The sequence below is a fragment of the Ruditapes philippinarum genome, unplaced genomic scaffold (assembly GCF_026571515.1).
Source record: "Ruditapes philippinarum isolate M1 unplaced genomic scaffold, ASM2657151v2 ctg798_1_1_1_1, whole genome shotgun sequence".
Lineage (NCBI taxonomy): Eukaryota > Metazoa > Mollusca > Bivalvia > Venerida > Veneridae > Ruditapes > Ruditapes philippinarum.
Window position 1 is genome coordinate 4,364 of NW_026860568.1, and position 23,407 is coordinate 27,770.

The 23,407-nt window shown below is 32.6% G+C and overlaps 2 protein-coding genes across 2 annotated transcripts; one reads left to right on the forward strand and one right to left on the reverse strand.

Annotated features, from left to right (window-relative positions):
• The first annotated feature begins 3,357 nt into the window (after positions 1 to 3,357).
• LOC132760631 (uncharacterized) lies at positions 3,358 to 7,998 on the forward strand. Its single transcript, XM_060752649.1, has 2 exons — positions 3,358 to 5,046; positions 7,465 to 7,998. The coding sequence occupies exon 1, from the start codon at positions 3,558 to 3,560 to the stop codon at positions 5,040 to 5,042; it is 1,485 nt and encodes a 494-aa protein (XP_060608632.1). The 5' UTR covers positions 3,358 to 3,557; the 3' UTR covers positions 5,043 to 5,046; positions 7,465 to 7,998.
• A 6,101-nt stretch (positions 7,999 to 14,099) lies between these two features.
• LOC132760637 (uncharacterized) lies at positions 14,100 to 23,083 on the reverse strand. The gene is made up of 8 exons (XM_060752661.1): positions 23,024 to 23,083; positions 20,965 to 21,179; positions 20,167 to 20,215; positions 19,726 to 19,803; positions 18,740 to 18,830; positions 17,706 to 17,746; positions 16,627 to 16,726; positions 14,100 to 15,009 (listed from the first exon to the last, which is right to left on the reverse strand). Exons 1-8 carry the CDS (start codon positions 23,081 to 23,083, stop codon positions 14,933 to 14,935), a joined length of 711 nt encoding a protein of 236 aa, XP_060608644.1. The 3' UTR covers positions 14,100 to 14,932.
• Between the last annotated feature and the right edge of the window lie 324 nt (positions 23,084 to 23,407).

A 23,407-nucleotide genomic window follows, 5' to 3' on the forward strand; every position in this document is an offset into this window, starting at 1 on the left:
TCATCACTTATCAAACACCTATGACACACACACATTACCTCACGTGTACAATACAATTATGAGTAAGTCGTCCGAAACATGTATACAATTAATTAAACACATGAAAATCATACTAGTTCACATACGAACTCGAATTGAAAAATAAAGCCAAATTCCATGCTTGATATTGTTTTTATCATATACGTATAGGATAGATCATGAGTACCAGTTGGATGTGAGATTTATCAACGAGCGAAGCGAGTTGATAAATCTCACATCCAACTGGTACGAGCGATCTATCTGACTTAGACCACAGGTAGTTTTTTCTGTTTAAGGTGAAGATTAAACATGCGTAAACGGTTTTTTTCTCCGACAGTTACATAGGGATATCCAAATATTTCTTATGCAATCTATATGGCCTTATTGTAGGCAAAAATGCACGAGAAAATGACATAATTCATGTTCTTTCATAAGTTACTGAATACACAATCTATTGAATGATAGATAGATTTCACATTCTATCGCAAAGGTGCAGTCAGATGAAAATTGGGAAGAATTTAACATTTCTGAATGTGATAACATTATAATTTCGAAACTTGGGAGATGTTTGTTGTTATTCCTGTTGATTCCTCATTTAAATGATTTAATGACATAACACCGTACACAGCGCTTGGAAGCTAGACTGCTTACCGGAATATACCCTTAGACAGAAATCATGGGTGATGGCTACTTATCAAGAGTGGGCTCGTTGGAGAAACGGGCAGGTAACTTTCATTAAACGTTTTCCATAATGCTTAAACAACCCTAGGGTTCAGGATATTTATTGGTTGTTCGGCTGAAGTTGAAAATATTTGTTTATTTATTGTATGCTTTATATACATCCTGCATTTACTTTTTTACTTCATTCATGAACTGAAAAAATATTACAAACGTCCCTCTGAAGCCTTTAAAGTTACATTTAATAAAATTCATAAAAACAGAAATAGCGACATTTCATTAATAAATTGGGTTTCATATCGACCCCAGATCTTATTTTGGTGTCCAGACAACCAAAATGAGTGTTCTAAGCATAAACAAGAGCGATCAGTAATCACATGTGTCGCCTCATAATGGCCAATTTCATGTTGGGACAAATTTTGTGACAGACGGACAGACAGACGAACAGTGCACAACTAGACTTGGTACTGATCAATCATGTAAAGTTTGGATAAAATTGCACCAGTAGCTTATGAGGAGTAGTCCGGACAAGCTTTTGCGTATCTGGCAACACACAGAAAAAAACACCTTTTTATCAAAGGGCCATAACTCAGCCAAAAATCATTCAACCGGAAAACCCGTGCAATATGCGCAAGGACTTGAGCTACAGATCAATCCTGTAAAGTTTCATTGAAATTGCATAAGTGGTATAAGAGAACTAGTCCGGACAAACTTTAAAAATAAAAATTATTAAAGGGCCATAACTCTGACAAAAATCATTGAACCGGAAAATGCTGACAATATGCACAACTAGACATAGTACTGATTATTCCTGTAAATTTTGAATGAAATTGCACCAGTAGTTTATGAGGAGTAGTCCGGACAAGCTATTGTGTATCTGGCAACACACAGAAAAAAACACCTTTTTATCAAAGGGCCATAACTCGGCCAAAAATCATTCAACCGGAAAACCCTTGCAATATGCGCAAGGACTTGAGCTACAGATCAATCCTGTAAAGTTTCATTGAAATTGCATTAGTGGTATAAGAGAAGTAGTCCGGACAAACTTTAAAATTAAAAATAATTAAAGGGCCATAACTCTGACAAAAATCATTGAACCGGAAAATGCTGACAATATGCACAACTAGACTTGATACTGATCATTCCTGTAAAGTTTGGATGAAATTGCACCAGTAGTTTATGTGGGGTAGTCCGGACAAGTTTTGTGACGGACGGACGGACAGACAGACAGACAGACAGACGGACAGACAGACAGACGGACAGACAGACGACGGAGAAGTGATCCCTATATGTCGCCACTACTCCGTAGAGGCGACACAAAAATGGACAACCTCATTGTGGCGAATTCGGAAGTACAATACCTGTTTGCATGAGAAACTCCGCCTTCAGACCATCCGTACATCAATATTGAATCAACAAACATGACTATAAGTAGCAGCTCTAATTTAACGGTATATTTCCGCATTTTAACGGATGTTTTCATACAAATTCAATCTGTTTTTATGAGATGATTACATTTTACTGAACCTCGGGCCTAATTCACTGTGAAGTTTAACGGTTAAAATGTGTTTGCACAAGAAAATCTCATATTTGAGCTGCTATAACACTGTGACGTAGCGCATACACAAGCTGATTATAATCTTCATTTGCATGTTAAAATTCGTATACGAACTTTAGTGTTACCGTGGGGTTTTCCGTTTAAAATCCTAATTTATGAACAATATTTGATGATATTTACAACAATACTGTTAAACAGGTTAATGATACTGTAAAATGCTTGATTTTTAGGTCGACGGCAAAATATTTTTACATATTTATTTAATGTAACTTTAAGTATAGAATTTCCTTAGCGTTGCAACCGCAGCCCAGTCACCGTTCGGAAACTCCACCCCCTCCAGTGGAATCCCCTCTTCCCAAACCAGTAAATTAATGTACATCTACAGTGTCTGCTATTAGGAGTGAGCCATGAAAATATAAGCACAAAAGCCGTCGTAAAATTAAGATACATATATAGATTTAAATAGTTAGATAAACGCATTTCACATCATTATTGCTAGTTTTTCTTATTTACAAATACAGTAACTATTCTTGTAAAATGATGAAATGTCGAAAAAAATTGGTCAAATGACTATTGCTATCTGTTTGTTTTTTAAGAAGGGAATTACACTACTTGTATTTACTTTACAATATATATAGAAATTTTCCTCCCATAAAACGTGCACATAACGGGTTTTTCCTTTCAGTTGAATACAAACATGATAGTTATATCAAACACTTTACTGTGATGTGTGGGATATATCAAACACTTTTTAGCCTCTCTGATTGGCCGAGAGAAAACAGCTGTGGTCTAATTGTTCTTATAATTGATTAAACAGAAGGAAATAGAGAAACACAGAATCCCTGCTCATGGACGGTACTGGAAAGTGAAAAAAATATGATAAACAAGATCAACAAGGAAAGGCCGCGTTCAATGAACGCAACCCCCATATGACCCCGCAACAAGAACCAGTGGCAAGGAGCCCAGGTAGACCCCAAACAAAAACAGGACAGAACACAAGACAGAGCACTGACAGGTTAATCACTAAATGATAAATAATTTGTAACTGATAAATCATAAGGACTTTAGATTCTTAAAATCCTAATAACGCAATTCTTTATTTTTATTTCATGAAATACTTACCTGACATTACATTTAGGATTTCATTTCGTCCTACCTTTTGAACTCGCTTAACCGGAAGTGTGCATTTGTTTACATCCATAATGCATTGAAACAAATAACTTCCTGAAGTTTTAACCAACCAGAACACACTTCCGGTATTCCCACGTGAAATCAGTTTTCGTTTTTTGCGCCTACCGTTTAGATGTACTTTTTGAGCTCGTTTACTAGTTTTATTTTTTATTTTACGGTGGTTATTGTTGTGTGTTGGATTATGGCTCAAGAAGCAGTGAATTGCGTCTTGGAGCGCGAAGAAGGAGAGATTTCTGATAATTTTTCGCCAGGCCATGTGACCGATAATGGCGAGTCATCAATGTTTCGGGCTAAATTGCCGCATAAGAAACAGTCGGATCACGGTAAAGAAAAACAGAAACGTAGATCCAAATATGACATTTTAGAGGAAAAATTTAATCAGAAATTGGAATCTATTGATGACAAGTTTGATAAATTATTCAGTCTGTTTCAATCTTCGAATATTCGGGATACTTCGCCATGTACCGATGTGCAAGAAGATGAGACTCGTAACGTAAATTCGCAACAAGATGTTTTATCTTTATGCGGGGATAGTACTTTAGGTTCCGACACAGATTCGGATAGTGACAGAGATTTTCACAGAACACGTGTTCAGAATTCTGTTAGAAAAGTTTCGGATTCAGAAAATCTCAGTGAGCATACTAAATTGGGACTGTATGAAATTTTTGGTGAGGATGCCAAAGTTTTATCAGAGAAGGAAGATGTTGGTATTACCTTAGACCAGTCTCAAAAAGATGTCTTGTATAACAGTTACAGGTGTAGTACTCCTTTATTTTTGACTTCATACAATGAAAATGTTCTTGATATGTTTCCTGTTAAAAGTGACACTGAACAATTTTTACAAGTGCCGCCAGTGGATCCTTTGATAGAAAGTTGTTTGATTAAACGACATGGTCCCAAAGCAGCATTTTCTAGCTCTAAGATAAGAGGTAAAGGTTTATACTCGCAACCTTATAAGACTATTGAAAGACTTGCATATAAAGGTTCTCATGCCGCTAGATTAGGTATTGTTATTCAGCTGTATTTACAACAAAGCCTTGGTGATTTACTTAGTTTTGTTCAGTCTGACAGTTTTGATAAGGATACTGCAGAAAAGCAGATTAAGGATGTGTTCTCTATGGCCACTAAGGGTTTAGACCAGCTAGGAAGAGCAGGTGCTTTTCATCATATTATAAGACGTCATGTTGCTATGTCTGATACAGCTTTGTATGAATTACCAGATTCACAAAAATTCCTCAGTTTACCTTTGACAAATGACGGTTTGTTTGGTACAGAACTTGAAAATTTATTAAAATCAAGGAAAGAACAGAAAAAACAGGTGGATGATTTGGTACCTGATGTTAAGAAGAGGGAGTTTCTTAAGAGGAAGCCTGTCTCTTCTACGACTGTTCAAGACACATCAAAGCGGCCTTGTTTTTCGCAAAATAGATCTGTTTCCTCTGATAATTTTCGGATCCCCAAGGTTCCAAGAGCTTCAACCTCAGGTTACAATAAGCAGGGAAGTGACAGAAAAGGCAACTTCAGTAGACCTAGTGCAACTGAGTCCTTTCCACCAAGGAACTTTGGCCGAGGACGTGGTAAAACAGATCGCAAATGACAAGGTAAGCATTATAGCAAAGTGGCCGCAGATACCTGTTGGGGGCAGACTAAAACACTTCCTGCCTGCTTGGGAAAATATAACTCGAGATCAGTGGGTTTTAGATTTAATAAGAAACGGTTACAAGCTAGAGTTTATTCAAAAACCACCTTTTTCAGGTATATTAGAAACCAAGGTCAATCAAAAAGAACATTCTTTAATTCATACAGAAATTCAAAATCTTTTAGACAAAAATGTCATCGAAATAGTTCCAAAAACTCAAACACATCACGGTTTTTACAGTACGTTATTCCTCGTCCCGAAAAAGAACGGAGAGTTACGTCCTGTCATAAACTTAAAACCCCTGAACAGGTATCTGCAGAAAAAACATTTCAAAATGGACAACATGAGGAAAGTGTTAAATTTAGTTCGAAAAGGAGATTGGTGCATAAATCTCGACCTAAAAGATGCATATTTTCACATAGAGATTTTCAAGGGCCACCGTCAGTTTCTTCGTTTTTGTTTCCAGTCAGTTGTGTATCAATTCAGAGCACTGTGTTTCGGTCCGACTGTGGCTCCTCGAGTTTTTTGCAAAGTAATTGCTGTAGTAGCATCTCATCTACGCAAACAAAGTATTCGTCTTGCAACTTACTTAGACGATTGGCTTGTTCTAAACAGTCTAAGAACACAACTTTTAAAAAATCGAACAGTCCTCTTAAATCTCCTTTTCGAACTAGGTTTCATGGTGAACAAGAAAAAATCGTATTTGTTACCTCTTCAAACAGTAACATACATAGGGGGTCTTTTCATGTTGAAGAAAGGGATAGTTTATCCAACAAAAGAAAGGATAGTCAATTTACAGAAGGCAGTAAGACAAATTTTACAGGGTCATTGCACAGCCAGACATTATCTTGTTTTGTTAGGCATGATAGCATCTTGCATAGATCTGATTCCCAATGCACGGTTGTTCATGAGGCCTATCCAGCTTCATCTGTTACAAAACTGGAGTCCCTCGAGAATGTCCCTTTCATGCAAGATCCAATGTACACCTTCTTTGACTCCTCATATGCATTGGTGGTTACAGGAAGTGAACATTCTGAAGGGTTGTTGTTTTCAATACAGCCATTCAAATGTTATACTGACCACAGATGCAAGCAGTTCATGGGGCTGGGGTGGTCACATGAACAACCGTACTGTGCAAGGCCGTTGGTCTCAGATAGAACGTCTACAACACATCAATTGCCTGGAGATGGAGGCAATAATTCGTTCAGTCCGTCATTTTCTGCCTCTTCTAAAGAACAAGTCAGTTCTGATTCGAACAGATTCGAGCACATGTGTTCAATATATCAATCGCCAAGGGGGGACAAAATCAATAACACTTTGTCAAATGACTTGGAAGTTGTGGATGTTAGCTTTGAGCAACAAAATATTACTGAGGGCAGCCCACATTTCAGGAAAATCAAACATTTTAGCAGATCTTTTGAGCAGGGAATCAGTGAGGGATACAGAGTGGTCTCTGAACAAAACAGTTGTGATGTCAATATTCAATCTTTGGGGACATCCCCTGATGGATTTGTTCGCAACATACAAAAACAAAAAGACACAACTGTTTTGCTCATGGATTCCTCACCCTCAAGCTTATGCCTTGGATGCCCTGTCAATTGCATGGCAGAACATGTTTGCTTATGCGTTCCCGCCTGTGCAGATTTTGCATCGTGTTCTGTCACACTTACAACAATTCAATTGCACTCTGATTCTAATAGCACCAAATTGGCCGAGACAACCTTGGTATCCAGTACTATTACAATTACTAGTAGCAAACCCTCTTTGTCTACCACTGCAGCCGGATTTAGTGTCCCAAGGGAAGGGCAAGATTCTTCATCCAGATCTTCGAACACTAAATCTGACTGCATGGCTCATATCGACCGATATTTCGAAACAGAGGGATTTTCAGAAAAGTCTAGGAAATTGCTTGCATCTTCCTGGAGAAGGGGAACACAAAAAGACTATAGGTGTAAATTCAAATTGTTCTGTAATTGGTGCCGTGAACAACAAATTAATCCATATGCAGCATCTTTAAAGGACTGTGTAAATTTTCTTGCATACAAGTTTCATCAAGGTACTGCATATAGAACTATTTCAGGGTATAGATCAATGTTTTCGGCTGTCCTTCCTTATGTAGACAAAGTTCCAATTGGGCAACATCCTCATGTTATTCGTTTACTTAGAGGTGTATTTAATGAAAGGCCACCAGTTAAAATATGATAAACAAGATCGACAAGGAAAGGCGGCATTCAATGAACGCAGCCCCCATCCGACCCAGCAACAAGCGTCAGCGGCAAGGAGCCCAGGAGGACTCCAAAGAAAAAACAGGACAGGGCACAAAGCAGAGTACGGGCAGGCAAACCACTTGTACCTGAATGGGATCTTCTTTTTGTTTTAGGTTCGCTGAAGAAGGCACCATATGAACCCCTTTGTAAAGCGTCTTTGAAGTTTTTAACATGGAAAACGTGTTTCCTGATAGCAGTTACATCATTTAGACGTTGTAGTGATCTTCAAGCTCTTAGGTTGGGGGAAAGTTTTGTTAATGTGCAGAAAAAAGGTATAACTTTTATCAGGCCAGGTTTGTCAAAGCAAGATCGGCCAAATCACAAGCCAACTCCTATTTTCATACCAAGTTTTCCGGACAACAAGAAACTAGATCCCAAAAGATGTTTAGCTTTTTATTTAAAAAGAACAGAAAAGTTTAGAAATAAGTCTGGACAGGATATTACTCAGTTATTTTTATCTTCTAAAAAGCCACATCAACCAGTTTCATCTCAGACAATATCTACATGGATTGTAAAAACGATAAAACATGCATATTTGAGTAGTGAGAAAAGTGTTAAATCTATTAAAGGTCACTCTACCAGAAGTTTGGGTCCTTCATGGGCTCTTTTCAAAGGGGTATCTATGAAGGATATTATGGAATCTGCTGACTGGTCTAGGGAGACTACATTTACCAAACATTACTTGGCGGATTTGAATATTAATTTCATTGATGTTTAAGACAATAAGAATTGTCTTGTATAATATACATATACATATTTTCGTTTTTTGCGAGTTTGCATGGATATTTAAGTATATTTTTGATCGGATTTGGAGGGTATATTATATTTTGGTATTATACACATACCTACAGATAAGGAACTGTTAGTATTTGTACAGTAAACAGTGTAAATACAGTGGGATTTTTTAATACAGTGGTTATGTTCATATTGGATTGAAACTTATTCATGCAGTTTTGACATACCTAATGAATTGTTCCAAGTTTGGATTCTTCAGAGGTAAGTTCTTTTAAAATTTCTTTATTGTTATTTGATGTTTAAAATGTTATGGATGGATTTCAACTTGAAGCTCCCTCCACCAGTAATTTCTTTAACTGCTTTATAATCAGATATTAATCCTAAATGTAATGTCAGGTAAGTATTTCATGAAATAAAATTGAAAAATTTGTATTTCAAGTTATAATTTTATGAATAAATACTTACCTGACATTACATGATCCCTCCCATCCACCCCACAGATTTCAAGTTTCCATAGGGCCGTTAGGCGCAAAAATGGAAAACTGATTTCACGTTGGAATACCGGAAGTGTGTTCTGGTTGGTTAAAACTTCAGGAAGTTATTTGTTTCAATGCATTATGGATGTAAACAAATGCACACTTCCGGTGAAGCGAGTTCAAAAGGTAGGACGAAATGAAATCCTATATGTAATGTCAGGTAAGTATTTATTCATAAAATTATAACTTGAAATACAAATTTTTCAATTGTCACCTAAAAATGAATGTTACCTCGCCGTAAGTTTGGAAACAAACGGAACTAGAACACTTATCCTGTTGAATTGATTTAATGGACTTTAAATTGTGATCTCGAAAAAATGATCTAAATAACGTTTTATCTGCGAGTAGATTGGAAAATGTCTCACTTACACCGAATATAAAAAAATCATAAAGTAATATGTATGTTATTGTAACGAAGCTAAAAATCGCTATCAATACGCTAGTCAGGTCTTGAAAAGTAAACATTTTTTATGGAAATATTTTATGAGGTTTAAAGTATATTGTCTCCGCAACCGTATGCGTTAATTCAATTCTTCCAAATTGGTGTACAATAAAAAATATTGGTCCATTTACTTATCGCAGTGCGCGTAAAATAGCCACGAAATTGCACAATTCTGCGTTACTGTTGCATAATTCCTGCGTTATTTGCACATTCCTGTGTTACTTGATATACACGATGAAGATTATTCCCATTGATTAACCAGCAACTCCGTTTTGGTTTAATGGATTTGTTCAACTCCGTTTTTATTATATTGATTTTCGTAGAAATAAAAACAAAACAACAATATTAAATTGGGTAAATAATTACTAGTTAATACTATGATTGGAAGAAAATACCAATACTCACCAAAGCTAAAACATGCTGTTACTTAATTATTTTAATTATGTATCAAATTCCCAAACGTATAAATTAAGTGATGTTTTAATATCCTTTGACATATACACAAAATAAGACAGTAAAGTATGGTACTTTTATTTTTTCTACATATATTTTCTGCTCAAAAAGTAAAATAGAGAAAATAAGAATCCCTACGGCAAAATTTAAAATGTTGAAAACACGGTTTAAAGGGTACTGACGAGCTGAAAGCACCGTCCACACCCTCTTGCACCGGCTTAAGCAGAATTAAACATGAAAATGGTGAAGCTTTAAATTTAAACACAACCGCAGTAAGATAAGTCAGGTATCCAGTCAGTAATATGAGGTAGGTGTCCCGGCTGGATTCCTGGACGGTGCAAATCACTTTTGTTGTGGTTGATGTATACGATTATTATACAAAAAGGACGAGTTCCTTGCGAAAATGAAGGCAACTAGAAGTGGTGAACTGCTTGACAAGCTACCCAAGAACGATGTTTTTGCTGAACGGTTGACTGTTGAACTGCTTTGATCCAGAGGGAAAACTACCAACACCTTACCAACGTAATTTTCAATATTTGCATGGGGTGCATGAGTTGATACAACTGCCCATTATTGAGACAATAGAGACGAAAATCTATCGAACTGTCCATTATTTAAGATAGTAAACAGACCTCGGCACATAAATCAATAATATATTACTTATTTTAAAATGAAGCTTCATAGTAAAAAGACACTTAACATTAAACCATTTCTATTTTAAAAAGGGAATGTCCACTCATTCCCAATTCACGTACCAATTATGGCCAAATTACACTACAAAAAGGATGCCCGTTTTACCATTTTTGAGAAAGAAAAGAACAAAGACAAGCAAACAATCAACATAAATGTATTTGTATCTTTTAATTAACAGTGATTTAATTGACATAACTCAGTGTTAAGCCAGCTTAACAAAATCAAACAAGCTCTTACCTTGACAACAGTAATTTAATTATGAAGAATTGTTAAGCTGGCTTAACAAATAATAAAAACAAAGCTACATACTAATAAATTTGTGAAAAGAACACAACAAGAACTCAACTGATGTTAACTGAAGAAAAATGTTACGCCGGCTCAACCATATCTTATACGATATAAATAACAAAATTTATCATTTCATAAGATAAAAATTAACCAGATAAAATGTTATGCCGGCTTAACATTATAGAAAATAATTTTCATTACATGAAGATAAATGATACGCCGGCTTAACAATTTCTTCTATCCAAGAAATATTTTAAAGAAAGTTTCATACTGTTAAATAAATTGTTATGCCAGCTTAACAAAATGGATAGTCATTTTCAATAATTTATAACAGTAAGATGAATTGTTAAGCCAGCTTAACAAAATCAAAAAATCACTTTCACAACATAAAGAAAATGTTACGCCGGCTTAACAATTTCTCAAATCAAATAAATATTTCAAAGAAAATTTCAAACTGTGAGACAAATTGCTATGCCGGCTTAACAAAATGGAAAATAATTTTAATTGTAAGATAAATAATTTCCATAAGATGAAGAAAAATGTTACGCCGGCTTAACAAATATTGAAATCCAAGTGGATTTACAACAAAAAATTTCAAACTGTAAGTTAATTTGTTACGCCAGCTTAACAAAATCAAAAAATCATTTTCATTAGATGAAGAAAAATGTTACGCCAGCTAAACAAATTCTCAAATCCAAGTGGAATTACAGCACAAAATATCAAACTGTAAGTAAAATTGTTACGCCAGCTTAACAAAATCAAAAAATCATTTTCATTAGATGAAGGAAAATGTTACGCCAGCTTAACAAATATTCAAATCCAAGTGGAATTAAAGCACAAAATTTCAAACTGTAAGTTAAATTGTTACGCCAGCTTAACAAAATCAAAAAAAAAAAAATTCATTAGATGAAGAAAAATGTTACGCCAGCTTAACAAATTCTCAAATCCAAGTGGTATTACAGCACAAAATTTCAAACTGTAAGTTAAATTGTTACGCCAGCTTAACAAAATCAAAACATTACTTTTACAACATAAAGAAAATTGTTACGCCGGCTTAACAATTTCTCAAATCAAATAAATATTTCAAAAGAAAATTTCAAACTGTGAGACAAATTGTTATGCCGGCTTAACAAAATGGAAAAAATAATTTTAATTGTAAGATAAATAATTTCCATTAGATGAAAGAAAAAATGTTACGCCGGCTTAACAAATTCTCAAAATCCAAGTGGTATTACAGCACAAAAATTTCAAACTGTAAGTTAATTTGTTATGCCGGCTTAACAAAAAAAAAAAAATCATTTTCATTAGATGAAGAAAAATGTTTACGCCAGCTTATCAAATTCTCAAATCCAAGTGGAATTACAGCACAAAATTTCAAACTGTAAGTTAAATTGTTATGCTGGCTTAAAAAATAAAAAAAAACATTTTCATTAGATGAAGGAAAATGTTATGCCAGCTTAACAAAATCAAAAAAAATATTTATATTAGATGAAGAAAAATGTTACGCCAGCTTAACAAATTCTCAAATCAAAGTAATGTTTCAAAGAAAATTTTAAACTAAGATAAATTGTTATTCCGGCTTAACAAAATGGAAAATAATTTAAATTGTAAGATAAATAAATTTCAATAGATGAAGAAAATGTTACGCCGGCTTAACAAATTCTCAAATCCAAGTGAAATTACAGCACAACGTTTCAAACTGTAAGTTGAATTGTTACGCCAGCTTAACAAAATTTAAAAAAAAATTCATCAGATGAAAAAAATGTTACGCCAGCTTAACAAATTCTCAAATCCAAGTGGAATTACAGCACAAAATTTCAAACTGTAAGTTGAATTGTTACGCCAGCTTAACAAAATTTAAAAAAAAATTCATCAGATGAAAAAAATGTTACGCCAGCTTAACAAATTCTCAAATCCAAGTGGAATTACATCACAAAATTTCAAACTGTAAGTAAAGTTGTTATGCCAGCTTAACAAAAATCGAAAAATCATTTTCATCAGATGAAAAAAATGTTACGCCAGCTTAACAAATTCTAAAATACAATTGGAATTACAGCACAAAATTTCAAACTGTAAGTAAAATTGTAATGCCGGCTTAACAAAATCGAAAAATCATTTTCTTATCTTGGAGAAAAATGTCATGCCAGCTTAACAAATTTTCAAACCAAAGTGGAATAACAGCACAAAATATCAAACTGTAAGATAAATTGTTAAGCCAGCTTAACAATATCAATTTTTTTTTTCATTAAATGAACAATGTTAAGCCAGCTTAACAAATTCTAAAATCTGAGTGGAATTACAGTATAACTTTTCTAACTGTAAGATAAATTGTTATGCCAGCTTAACTAAATCGAAAAATTATCTTCATTGCATGAAGAAAAATGTTAGGCCAGCTTAACAAATTTTAAAATCTACATAACAGCACAACATATGAAACTGTAAGACAAATTGTTATGCCAGCTTAACAAAATCGAAAAATCTTTTTCAATACACGAAGAAAAATGTTACGCCAGCATATCCAAATGGAATTATAGTACAAAATTTCAAACAGTAAGATAAATTGTTATGCCGGCTTAACAAAATCGAAAGTCATTTTCAATAGATGAAAATAGTGATACCCTGGCATAACAATATCTCTTATCCAAGTAATAATTCAAGAAAATTTCAAAGTGTAAGACAAATTGTTAAACCAGCTTAACAAAATCAAAAAATCATTTTCATAACATGAAGAAATTAACAAATTTTCAAATCTGAGTGGAAATTTAACAGTAAAAAATTTCAAACTGTTAGGTAAATTGTTATGCTGGCTTAACAAAATTTAAAGTCATATATAAGTATCTATATAACATGTATACAATAATAAAAATAATATTTCAAAGAAAAATTCAAACTGTAAGCCAGCTTAACAAAATAAAAAAAAATTATATGCATTACATGAATAAAAATATTATGCGTCTAAACAAATTCTCAAATCGAACTGGAATTACAGCACAATCTTTCAAACTGTCAGATAAATTTTTAAGTCAGCTTAACAAAATAAAAAAAAATCATATTCATTACAGGTTATGCTGGCTTAAAAAAATGTCCTTAATTTTTTTTTATTACATTCAGAAAAAAACTGCTTAACAATTTCAAGTACTGTTTCAAAGAAAATTTCATAATGTAGGATAAATTGTTATCTCTGCTAAACAATATTGAAAAGAAATGTAGCACAAATTGAAAATATCAAACCGTTTTATAATTCTTATGCAGCTAAACAAAGAAAATCATTTTCATTAGATTAAAAACAATTCTAAAATCCAAGCAAAAGAAAATTTTGATAAACATATTTAAATGTAGCATCAAACACAACATAATGTTAAGCCAACGTAACAAAATTATTAATGAAATATACATCTTACATTTCATGACCAAAAATAGATAAGCTAGCTCAACAACGAGTCACTGGTAGCTTGTTAAGCCAGTTTAACAAAATTATAACAATAAATTCTTTGACAAAATTGTGAAACTGGCATTACAATGAAACTCAATATACTTGACTCTTTGATAAACAAGCTTAAAAAAACTATACTACAAAATGTACTTGCTCACAAAACTTTATTTAACAGAAAATGTGTTGTACAATTTACAGACACACAAAAAATCAGGCTAGTATAAACTCAGATTTCATTAGTTAGTATGTCTAACCAAATCAAGCTACTTATCTACTCTTTACATATTTACATAACTTAAATATTGTACAATCATTAAAAAAATTCTTCAAATAAAAATATAAGTAATAAGCCTGTATTATAGAAAATTTGTTCTAAAATAAGTAAATTAATTAAAAATAGATTAATAAATAATTTAATGAACAAATAAATAAATAAATAAGCTTTGAATGATATAAATTTTGAAAGTGTACTATTTTATCATTACTCGTTTAAAACATGAAGATAGCATATCAAAATGACATTAACTTTTCCCTTTATCTAGATAAACATCACTCTAAAAATGTCAAGCTGAAATGGCATGATTTTGTGAAAATCCATGATAGCTATATCCTCCTGCCGGGAAATGGGAATGATGGTCAGTAAGAAGTATCAAAGCAATACCTCAGTGTATAAGTAATTAAAGGGGTGGTACAAAATATACCTCACCAAAATGTGATGCATATGCCAAAGCCAGTGTGGGTAACATAAATCTCTCTTTAATATAAAACCATAAGTGTCCAGCTTGAAAGAAAAGGTTTATAAAATAGTGTTTACTAAATTAAACACAAGGGGTAGTAACACAACCAACTTTAAATGACTGTCCTACGTCACTATGACACAGGCAAAACAGATCTACCGATGAAAAAAACTTTGTATGCATGGCTGACTTTAGTATACACTGAAGCTCTCAGGAGATTATCTCACCATCTTTAATCATTTTCAACAACCATCTTATTCATCTTCATTTGCTGACCTTTCTCAACCACGAGAATGGAACATTTGCAATTCCACTGTCCACCTCATACTGGACTCTAGCACCTGATTGAAATATATACAATTTTTAGCTCGACTATTCGATAAGAATAAGTAGAGATATTGCAGTCACCCGAGCGTCGGCGTCGGCGTAACCACTTATGTTAAAGTTTTTGTAATAGTTCAAATATTTTCAAAGTCCATTGACATATGGCTTTGAAACTTTGCACACTTGTTCACCATCATGACCCCAACCTGTAGACAGGAGGAGGTAACTCTATCAAGCATTTTGACAGAATTATGCCCCTTTTTCGACTTAGAATTTATGTTAAAGTTTTTGTACTAGTTCAAATATTTTCAAAGTCAATTGACATATGGCTTTGAAACTTTGCACACTTGTTCACCATCATGACCCCAACCTGTAGACAGGAGGAGGTAACTGTATCAAGCATTTTGACAGAATTATGCCCCTTTTTCGACTTAGAATTTACGTTAAAGTTTTTGTTATAGTTCAAATATTTTCAAAGTCCATTGACATATGGCTTTGAAACTTTGCACACTTGTTCACCATCATGACCCCAACCTGTAGACAGGAAGAGGTAACTGTATCAAGCATTTTGACAGAATTATGCCCCTTTTTCGACTTAGAATTTACGTTAAAGTTTTTGTAATAGTTCAAATATTTTCAAAGCCCATAGACATATGGCTTTGAAACTTTGCACACTTGTTCAACATCATGACCCCAACCTGTAGACAGCAGGAGGTAACTCTATTAAGCATTTTGACAGAATTATGCCCCTTTTCGACTTAGAATTTACGTTAAAGTTTTTGTAATAGTTCAAATATTTTTCAAAGTCCATTGACATATGGCTTTGAAACTTTGCACACTTGTTTAACATCATGACCCCAACCTGTAAACAGGAGGAGGTAACTCTATCAAGCATTTTGACAGAATTATGCCCCTTTTTCGACTTAGAATTTACGTTAAAGTTTTTGTAATAGTTCAAATATTTTCAAAGTCCATTGACATATGGCTTTGAAACTTTGCACACTTGTTCACCATCATGACCCCAACCTGTAAACAGGAGGAGGTAACTGTATCAGGCATTTTTTTTACTATCAAGCACTAAGAATAGTCGAGCGTTGCTGTCCTACCGACAGCTCTTGTTTTATTACTTATACATGTTATGTTAATTTGGTGAACAAATTAGATCTAAAAATGATCAGAAATAGTCTATTTTTTCAGCTTATATTCTGGTGAATTTTAAGTAATTAATGTTGACAAAGTCATCTTTAATATCAGGACTGCTAGAATGAAAATGTGAATATATAAACTTAATACATAACTGTAACACAAATGCCAAATTAAGCATACAAACAGCATTTTGTTTGTGACTGAAAAGGCCTTATCATAACATATATGTGTGGCAGCCTACATTTTATAAATCAAATATTTAACAAACAATTCTTAAGGTTTATTGACAAGACTATAACAATTCTGTACAGATAATCTGGCCCTTTTGTCTATACATAACATTTAGCAATAAAGACATCCTATCCATTTTTTTTTTCATTTAAAGAATAACAATAACAGATTATATATGTTTACTTTTGATGTTGCTTATATTCTAAAATGGACTTTTTACCTGATCCTTAAAACTTTTTTAACATGTAATAACATACCATTCTTATTAAGTCGAACAACTTTGGCCAAAAGCCAGCTTTCACCATCTGCATCCTTCCAGAAAGCTTCTATTTTCTCACCAACATGAAATTCATTAGCCTGTAATAAATATCAGCATTAAATTTTATCTATGATATATGGTTTTATATCCATCAAGTTATATCCAAGTATGCAAGAATATTTTTTTTATAGAAACCATTTCTTTTTGTATGTAACTGTTCCAAAGTCAATTATTTATACTTTGACAGTTGAAAAATTTCAAAATAAAGTATTATTAAAACACACTATAGACAGAGAAATATATGTTAGTATTTTAATGCTCATAAATATATAAAGAATTTTATCATGTTTTGAGCAAAAGGAACTCTATAGTTTACACAAATACAGAATATATCCAAAATGATATAAAACAGTTGGATTTAATAAAGGATCTTAATAAATGCAATTGCGCTTAAATTCTTCTCTACATTCATTATGTATTATAACTCAGAGTCAGAAATATCACTGAATGTATTGTTCTTTTAATGCATCTGGAGATATTTCATGAACAAATAACCTTAATTATCAACCTTCCCAATTTTTAATAATTATCTCTTTCAATTTGTAAATATAAGGGATGGCAATGAATACAAAAATCAATACTTGAGTACCCGCTACAAACTGTTACAAAATAAAAGGTAACTGAATATCATAAGAGCTGGATGACATAAGTGACAAAGGTGCGCGTGTCAAACTGTTGATAGTCTCGTTGAATTTATGATATCATTTTCGTACCTCTACAAGGTTGTTTTGATTACATTTAACAGGTATTTAATGAAGATACATGCATATCTCCTTATTTCTGAACTAATTGGACACACCAATCTTTCTAAATGGTAAAAAAATATAAATTATATATTTTTTCCGAGTAATAGAATATCAATTTTGTTAACTGATAATCGAATGTTCGATGGAGTACTTGGCTAAGCGGTTACTCGTTGCCATCCCTAGTAAATATAAAAGAAAAAATATTGTGTACAACATTTGCAACAGGCAAATGCTGTAAGAATTTAATTGCATACAAGTATAACAAACTTACATCATCTGAATCCCTAACTCTCTTCTTCCCTTTTGATTCTGCTGAAATTATAAAACTTTATTTCAAACAAAAATATTTTGGATAAATAATTGATTAATCTTTGAGCTCATTTTAGGAAAATACAGATGTAAATATTAATTGTTTGTTTGCAACTTTCTAATGTAAAATAATTACCACGATATTATGGAATCATTTCCTTTACAAAAAGACAAAAGTATAACAGGGCATAGTTGGCCCCTTCCATAATTTGAAAAAGATCTGTTTCAATCTTTCAAGCTAACTTCAAGAAAGAAACTCATGCCACATTAAAGTAGGAAAGCACGCTAAACAATTCTCAGTCAAAATGCTTGAAGTACAAGTTGGAGACATGATGGTGATCAAGTGTGCAAAGTTCCAAAGCCATATGTCAATGGACTTTGGAAACTCTTCAGTTGCTGCACAAGCTTTAACATTAATGGTGTTCGCAATGGAATGCCGACTTTTGGGTGACTAGGAAAGTTGAGCTAAAATTTATTTCATTACTGCCGAAAGAAGTATTATAAAAAATATTTTATTTTCTTTGAGCATGATCTTGTAATATTGTAAGATAACCAATATAGTAAGCATCACACATCTTTTCCTTACAACTTACGACATACCTTTGATCATTAGTTAATAAAAATATTTAAAAGAAGATTAAATCTTCTAAAATAATAATAAAACTTTACATGAAGCTATGTTTGGTTATTATCTAGCAAACGACTTGATAATTTATTCAATGTAAACTATGATAATATATGTACATTTATATCATTGTTTACATGTTTTTCATGTAGTCCATGAAATAAATGTTTAACATATTGAAATCATATGGTGTACTAAGCCGAAATTAACATATTTTATTTTTTTCTGGTGTATAGAACTAGTAAAGTTCAAACACTTTTTTTAAAACTTCCTTGCCAACAAAATTTTAATTAACACCATGAAAATTTAAGAAACAAAAATAAATAATTAAAAAATATTTATAGACATGAAAAAAGTTTGTATATAACTACCAGCTGCCTTTATGTTCTCCAACTCCTCTTTCAAACGCTTGTTTTCTTCTGCAATTTGTTCAAATTCGTGCAGCAAGCTGCTATGCTTCTCCTGAATAAAAAAAAAGAAATATAATTTATACATTATTTCAATTTTGAACATTTCAAACAGATACAGTTTTTTATTTTACCGTGTGTGTAAGTTTCATGACTCATGTTAATTTTAATGTAATTTTTTTTTCATATTTAAATCAAAATTTACTTTATATTAATTTTAATCAGTATTCCTATTTAATAAAATCCACAAGGGCATGAACAATAAACTTTTCGGCTACAGAACAAATAAGTAATTAATACAGAATAAATATTTCTAAATGTTCTGAATGAGAATTATAGGATCATTTACACAACACCAGATAAAGATTTCAACTAGCATTAGTGCATGTAGTATGACCACATTGATCAATCTGCATGTGTTACCCCACTCACCCCATAACATTGTGGCTATTTCCACAGTTTTGAGATATATGACTACCATGGAAACTGCCATTGTACAAAACAAGAGGACCATAATGGCCCTAAATCTCTCATACATGTCAGAAAACTTGATCAATTTGGGTTTTTAAAAGATCTTTTTTTGTAACTGTATGCATATAATGAAAATCAATTAGCATGGGATCTTTTTAAATTGGAAGCACTCACGAATAGATGTTTCATGTAAGCTTTAGCTCTTCCGGTTTTTTAAAATAAGCCTTTTTTGTTTTTATAATATAAAAAGGAAAATCAATCCCCCACCCCCACCCGCGGCGGGACAAATTTCGACCCCACAGAGCTTTAAGTTTAAACTATATACAATAAGGAAATCAATTACCCCCTTTTATTTGAACAAACTTGGTAATTACTAGAAAATATTTTATGCTTAATTTTTAGGCTGTAGCCATTTGGGTTATTTCCAAAGATTTTTTTTTTAGTTTCAAAACCTTGTGTTTCAAATGAATGAAGTTTACCTTGAGAGTAAGGTACTTTCTTTTCAACACAATACTGTCTTCTCTCTCGTTTGGTGTTTCTACATTTGGTTGTTCAGTCTGAAACAGAAAAAAATATATTTGAGAATTCATTACATCAATATCTCCAAGCAAAAGCTATAAACCAACTTAGAAGTGTGAAAAAGTTAACACTTAATTTCAATAACTCCATTTTGGGGCACCATTTTTTCCCATTTCATTGAATTGTAAGATTTTGTTTAACTTTTGGATAAGTTGTTGACAAAAGTCTTGATCCTATACCTTACTGCTAATTAGTTCCTATATCCTGATTTGTAGGAAAACATATAAAACATTTATGATATTAAGTGTCCCTTTTACACATCCTTTTGTAAAAATAAAAGGTGTAACAGCACACTCTATCATTGTTATGTTATATACAGTACCATTTAAGATAAAACTCACTTGTTTTGTCTTTTTGGATTTTACACATCCTTCATCAATGAATTGTTTTCTATAATAAAAAAATATAAATTTGTCATAGATAATAAGGATACGAGTGTATGTTTAATTCATAACTTATTGAAATTGAATAAAATTATATCACGCGATTCTCTAGCAAGCATGTTTTATTCAACAAGTTAATTAAATTGCAAATCTAAATGAATATGATATTTTATTTATATTTATTACAAACCAAAAATAACAACAGTTTACAGTAAAAAGAAGCACTTCTTCATTGATGCACCTATAGTGTAACGCTTCACAACCTTAGTGCAATAACTCGTTAATAACTATCAAATTTAGAAGGAATTATTCCGTTACTGCACTAAGGCCACAATTTAAGCCATATTTACAATTTGTTAATACAAACAAATGATGTAATGCAAATATCTAAGCACTGAATCTTACAGCTTCTTAAAGATTTCGTCTTTAAAGAATATTACGCTCCTGTTACCTACTTATACATATGCTTATCAGACTGGAAAACTGCTCAAAATCTACCATATGGTTTAAAAGGAGATGCTGTTAAAAACGACAGCAATAAGTGATCACATGTGCCACCTCATGATAGTCAATTTCCTAGCAGAATTGGACAAGTTTTGTTACAGACATATGGATCGACAAGTGATCCCTATATGCCACCATTACTCAGTAGCAGTCGACACACAAATGTAGAATGACCAATAACTGACAATGACAATTCTAAAATTATAATGAAAATTTAATATTAGATGAAAAAGAAATAATTCAAAAACTTACACTTTCTTATGAAAAACCTTTGTTCCGTCTTCCATCAAGATGTTGAGGCATTCCTTAATTTTTTCATCATCATCTATCCTCATTAAAGGTCTGAAAAACTTCTCATTTATAGCTGTTACCTTTTCTGTTGCCCTCAGAACTTTTGTCCAGATTTCATCCGATAACCTTGCCATATGCATGTGCTGTTGGTAACCCGCCATCATTTTCCTACGGTCCTGTCAAAACAAAAAAAATACCTTGAAATTGTTTTGCATACTTTCAATGAGGCACATAACAAGAATGACCTCAATACCATAGAAAATATAAATGCCAATGATGTCTTCCGCATTGTAAATGGGTCAGATACCCCGAATTTAGAAACAAAGAACCATAATTATATATACATTCATTTTCATCTAGTTGTTCCTTTTTTCTCCTATTATCCAAAGTCTAACTTTGGCTATCAAAACGATTATTTTCAGAAAATTCACGATGAATGTATTGCTCTAAAGGGTTATTTCATCTGTTACAGTAGTACAGATAATGTATACTTTGTATTTATATCAAATTTGTTGTTGTTGACAACTTAATTGGAATATTATCCAAAAATATGACTGACATGTCTGAGGACTAATATCTTCATTCATTATAAGAAAACTCTATTAAACATTTAAATTTGTTCACCTTTGAAAAAATGTTTGAACTATCAATATTACCATTGCAAAATACATGTAACAAGAGTTTTATGAAATCTCAAGACCCTGGTTTAGCCATACGTTTTCATAATAAATATGATATTATAATTGTATTTTGGCCATTTCAGGCACTAAATCTATTATACTGCAAAAGGAAAAAATAATTGGAGGCAATTTAATTTTGATTTAATTAATCAGCAAGTGTACCTTTTCTCATAACAATTTAACATGAACAATGCAAGAACACAATGACAAATTGCGAGTTCATTGTCTAATCCAATTTAAGCCAGAACTTCACCGTTTGGCATATTACTTTTTAATCAAAGCAGTTATATAAAAATACCCAAGTTAACTATGGCCAGTTTCATATAAATACTGAGATATATTGGTTAAAACTATTCTACAATTCACACAGTGTTTCTTAGAATAAAGTATAATTATGTAAAACAAGAGGGCCAAGATCTCCCCAGATCGCTCACCTGTCCAATCAAACTGCAATTACTTAGAATAAAAAATGTGACCACTAGAGTATTAACAAGGTTTTTCAATATGTGGGCAGTGTGACCTAGACCCATTTTCAATCTTGACCTATATATCATCAATACAAACTTGCAGACCAATTTCCAGAATATTTGGAACCAAACAGTAGCCATTTGAGTGTCAACAAGATTTTTATATTTATAGCTCCCGTGGCTTTGTTTTTCACCCAAGATGACCCATGTTCGAACTCCTCTGAGCAATTACCTAGACGAGCATCCTCATTAAGTCTGGATAATTGAGTCAAAAGTGTGACCATTAGAGTGTCAACAAGGTTTTTCCATATTTGGGCGATGTGACCTAGTTTTTCACCCCAGGTGACCCATATTTGAACTAGCCCTAGAAGTCATCAAAATAAACTTTCTGATTATTTCCAGGATGTTTGGATAAAAACCGTAGTCACTGGTGTTAACAAGATTTTTCTACTTTAAAAATGACCTAGTTTTTCATCCGAGATAACCCATGTTCAAATTCATCCAAGCAATTAACTAGCCAAGCATCCTGACAAAGTTTCATAAAGATTGCTGCAAAAATGTGACCAGAGTGTTAACAAACAAATGTGGACAGATGACAGACATTTAAAGATCCTTAAAGGTCACCCTGAGCAAGTTCAGGTGAGCTAATAAAAGACCAGCGGTAAAAGACCTATTTCTAAATCTCTTTCAGATGGTGTTGTATATCTCAAGACATTGAAAAAATTATTCTGAATATCATATGCAATAATTTATAGAATATTATATATAAGTGGCAAATTTCATTATATTTACCTTTAACTATTTGAACAAGAAAGGGAATTATTGGTTTACTAAATGATATTTTAAGAAAGGGTTACAATAAAAAAAACTTACCTTTGCACGGAAGATTGTCACAAGCATATCTTTCCATTCATTTAACTGAGTTTTACTCATGTAAGGAAAAAGATTTTCAGCCAGCTTAACATTTTTCTTCATGTAAAAAAAATGATTTTTCGATTTTGTTAAGTCGCCATAGCAATTTATCTTACAGTTTAAAATTTTCTTTGAAACATTACTTTGATTTGATAATTTGTTAAGCCAGCTTAACGTTTTTCTAATGTAAGGAAAATGATTTTTACGATTTTGTTAAGCTGGCGTAACAATTTAACTTACAGGCTGTAATTCCACTTGGATTTGAGAATTTGTTCAGCTGGCGTAACATTTTCCTTCATCTAATGAAAATGATTTTTTTATTTGTTAAGCCGGCATAACAATTTA

What these genes read in the sequence shown, in the direction of transcription:
- LOC132760631 (XM_060752649.1), top strand. Translation starts at nt 3,558, where the DNA reads ATGTACTTTTTGAGCTCGTTTACTAGTTTTATTTTTTATTTTACGGTG.
- LOC132760637 (XM_060752661.1), bottom strand. Translation starts at nt 23,083, where the DNA reads ATGAGTAAAACTCAGTTAAATGAATGGAAAGATATGCTTGTGACAATC. An exon ending in GGAGAACATAAAGGCAGCTG is followed by an intron (nt 17,747 to 18,739) that starts GTAGTTATATAC and finishes TTATAATTTCAG; the next exon opens with CAGAATCAAAAGGGAAGAAG. An exon ending in GAGTTAGGGATTCAGATGAT is followed by an intron (nt 16,727 to 17,705) that starts GTAAGTTTGTTA and finishes TATTTATTACAG; the next exon opens with GCTAATGAATTTCATGTTGG.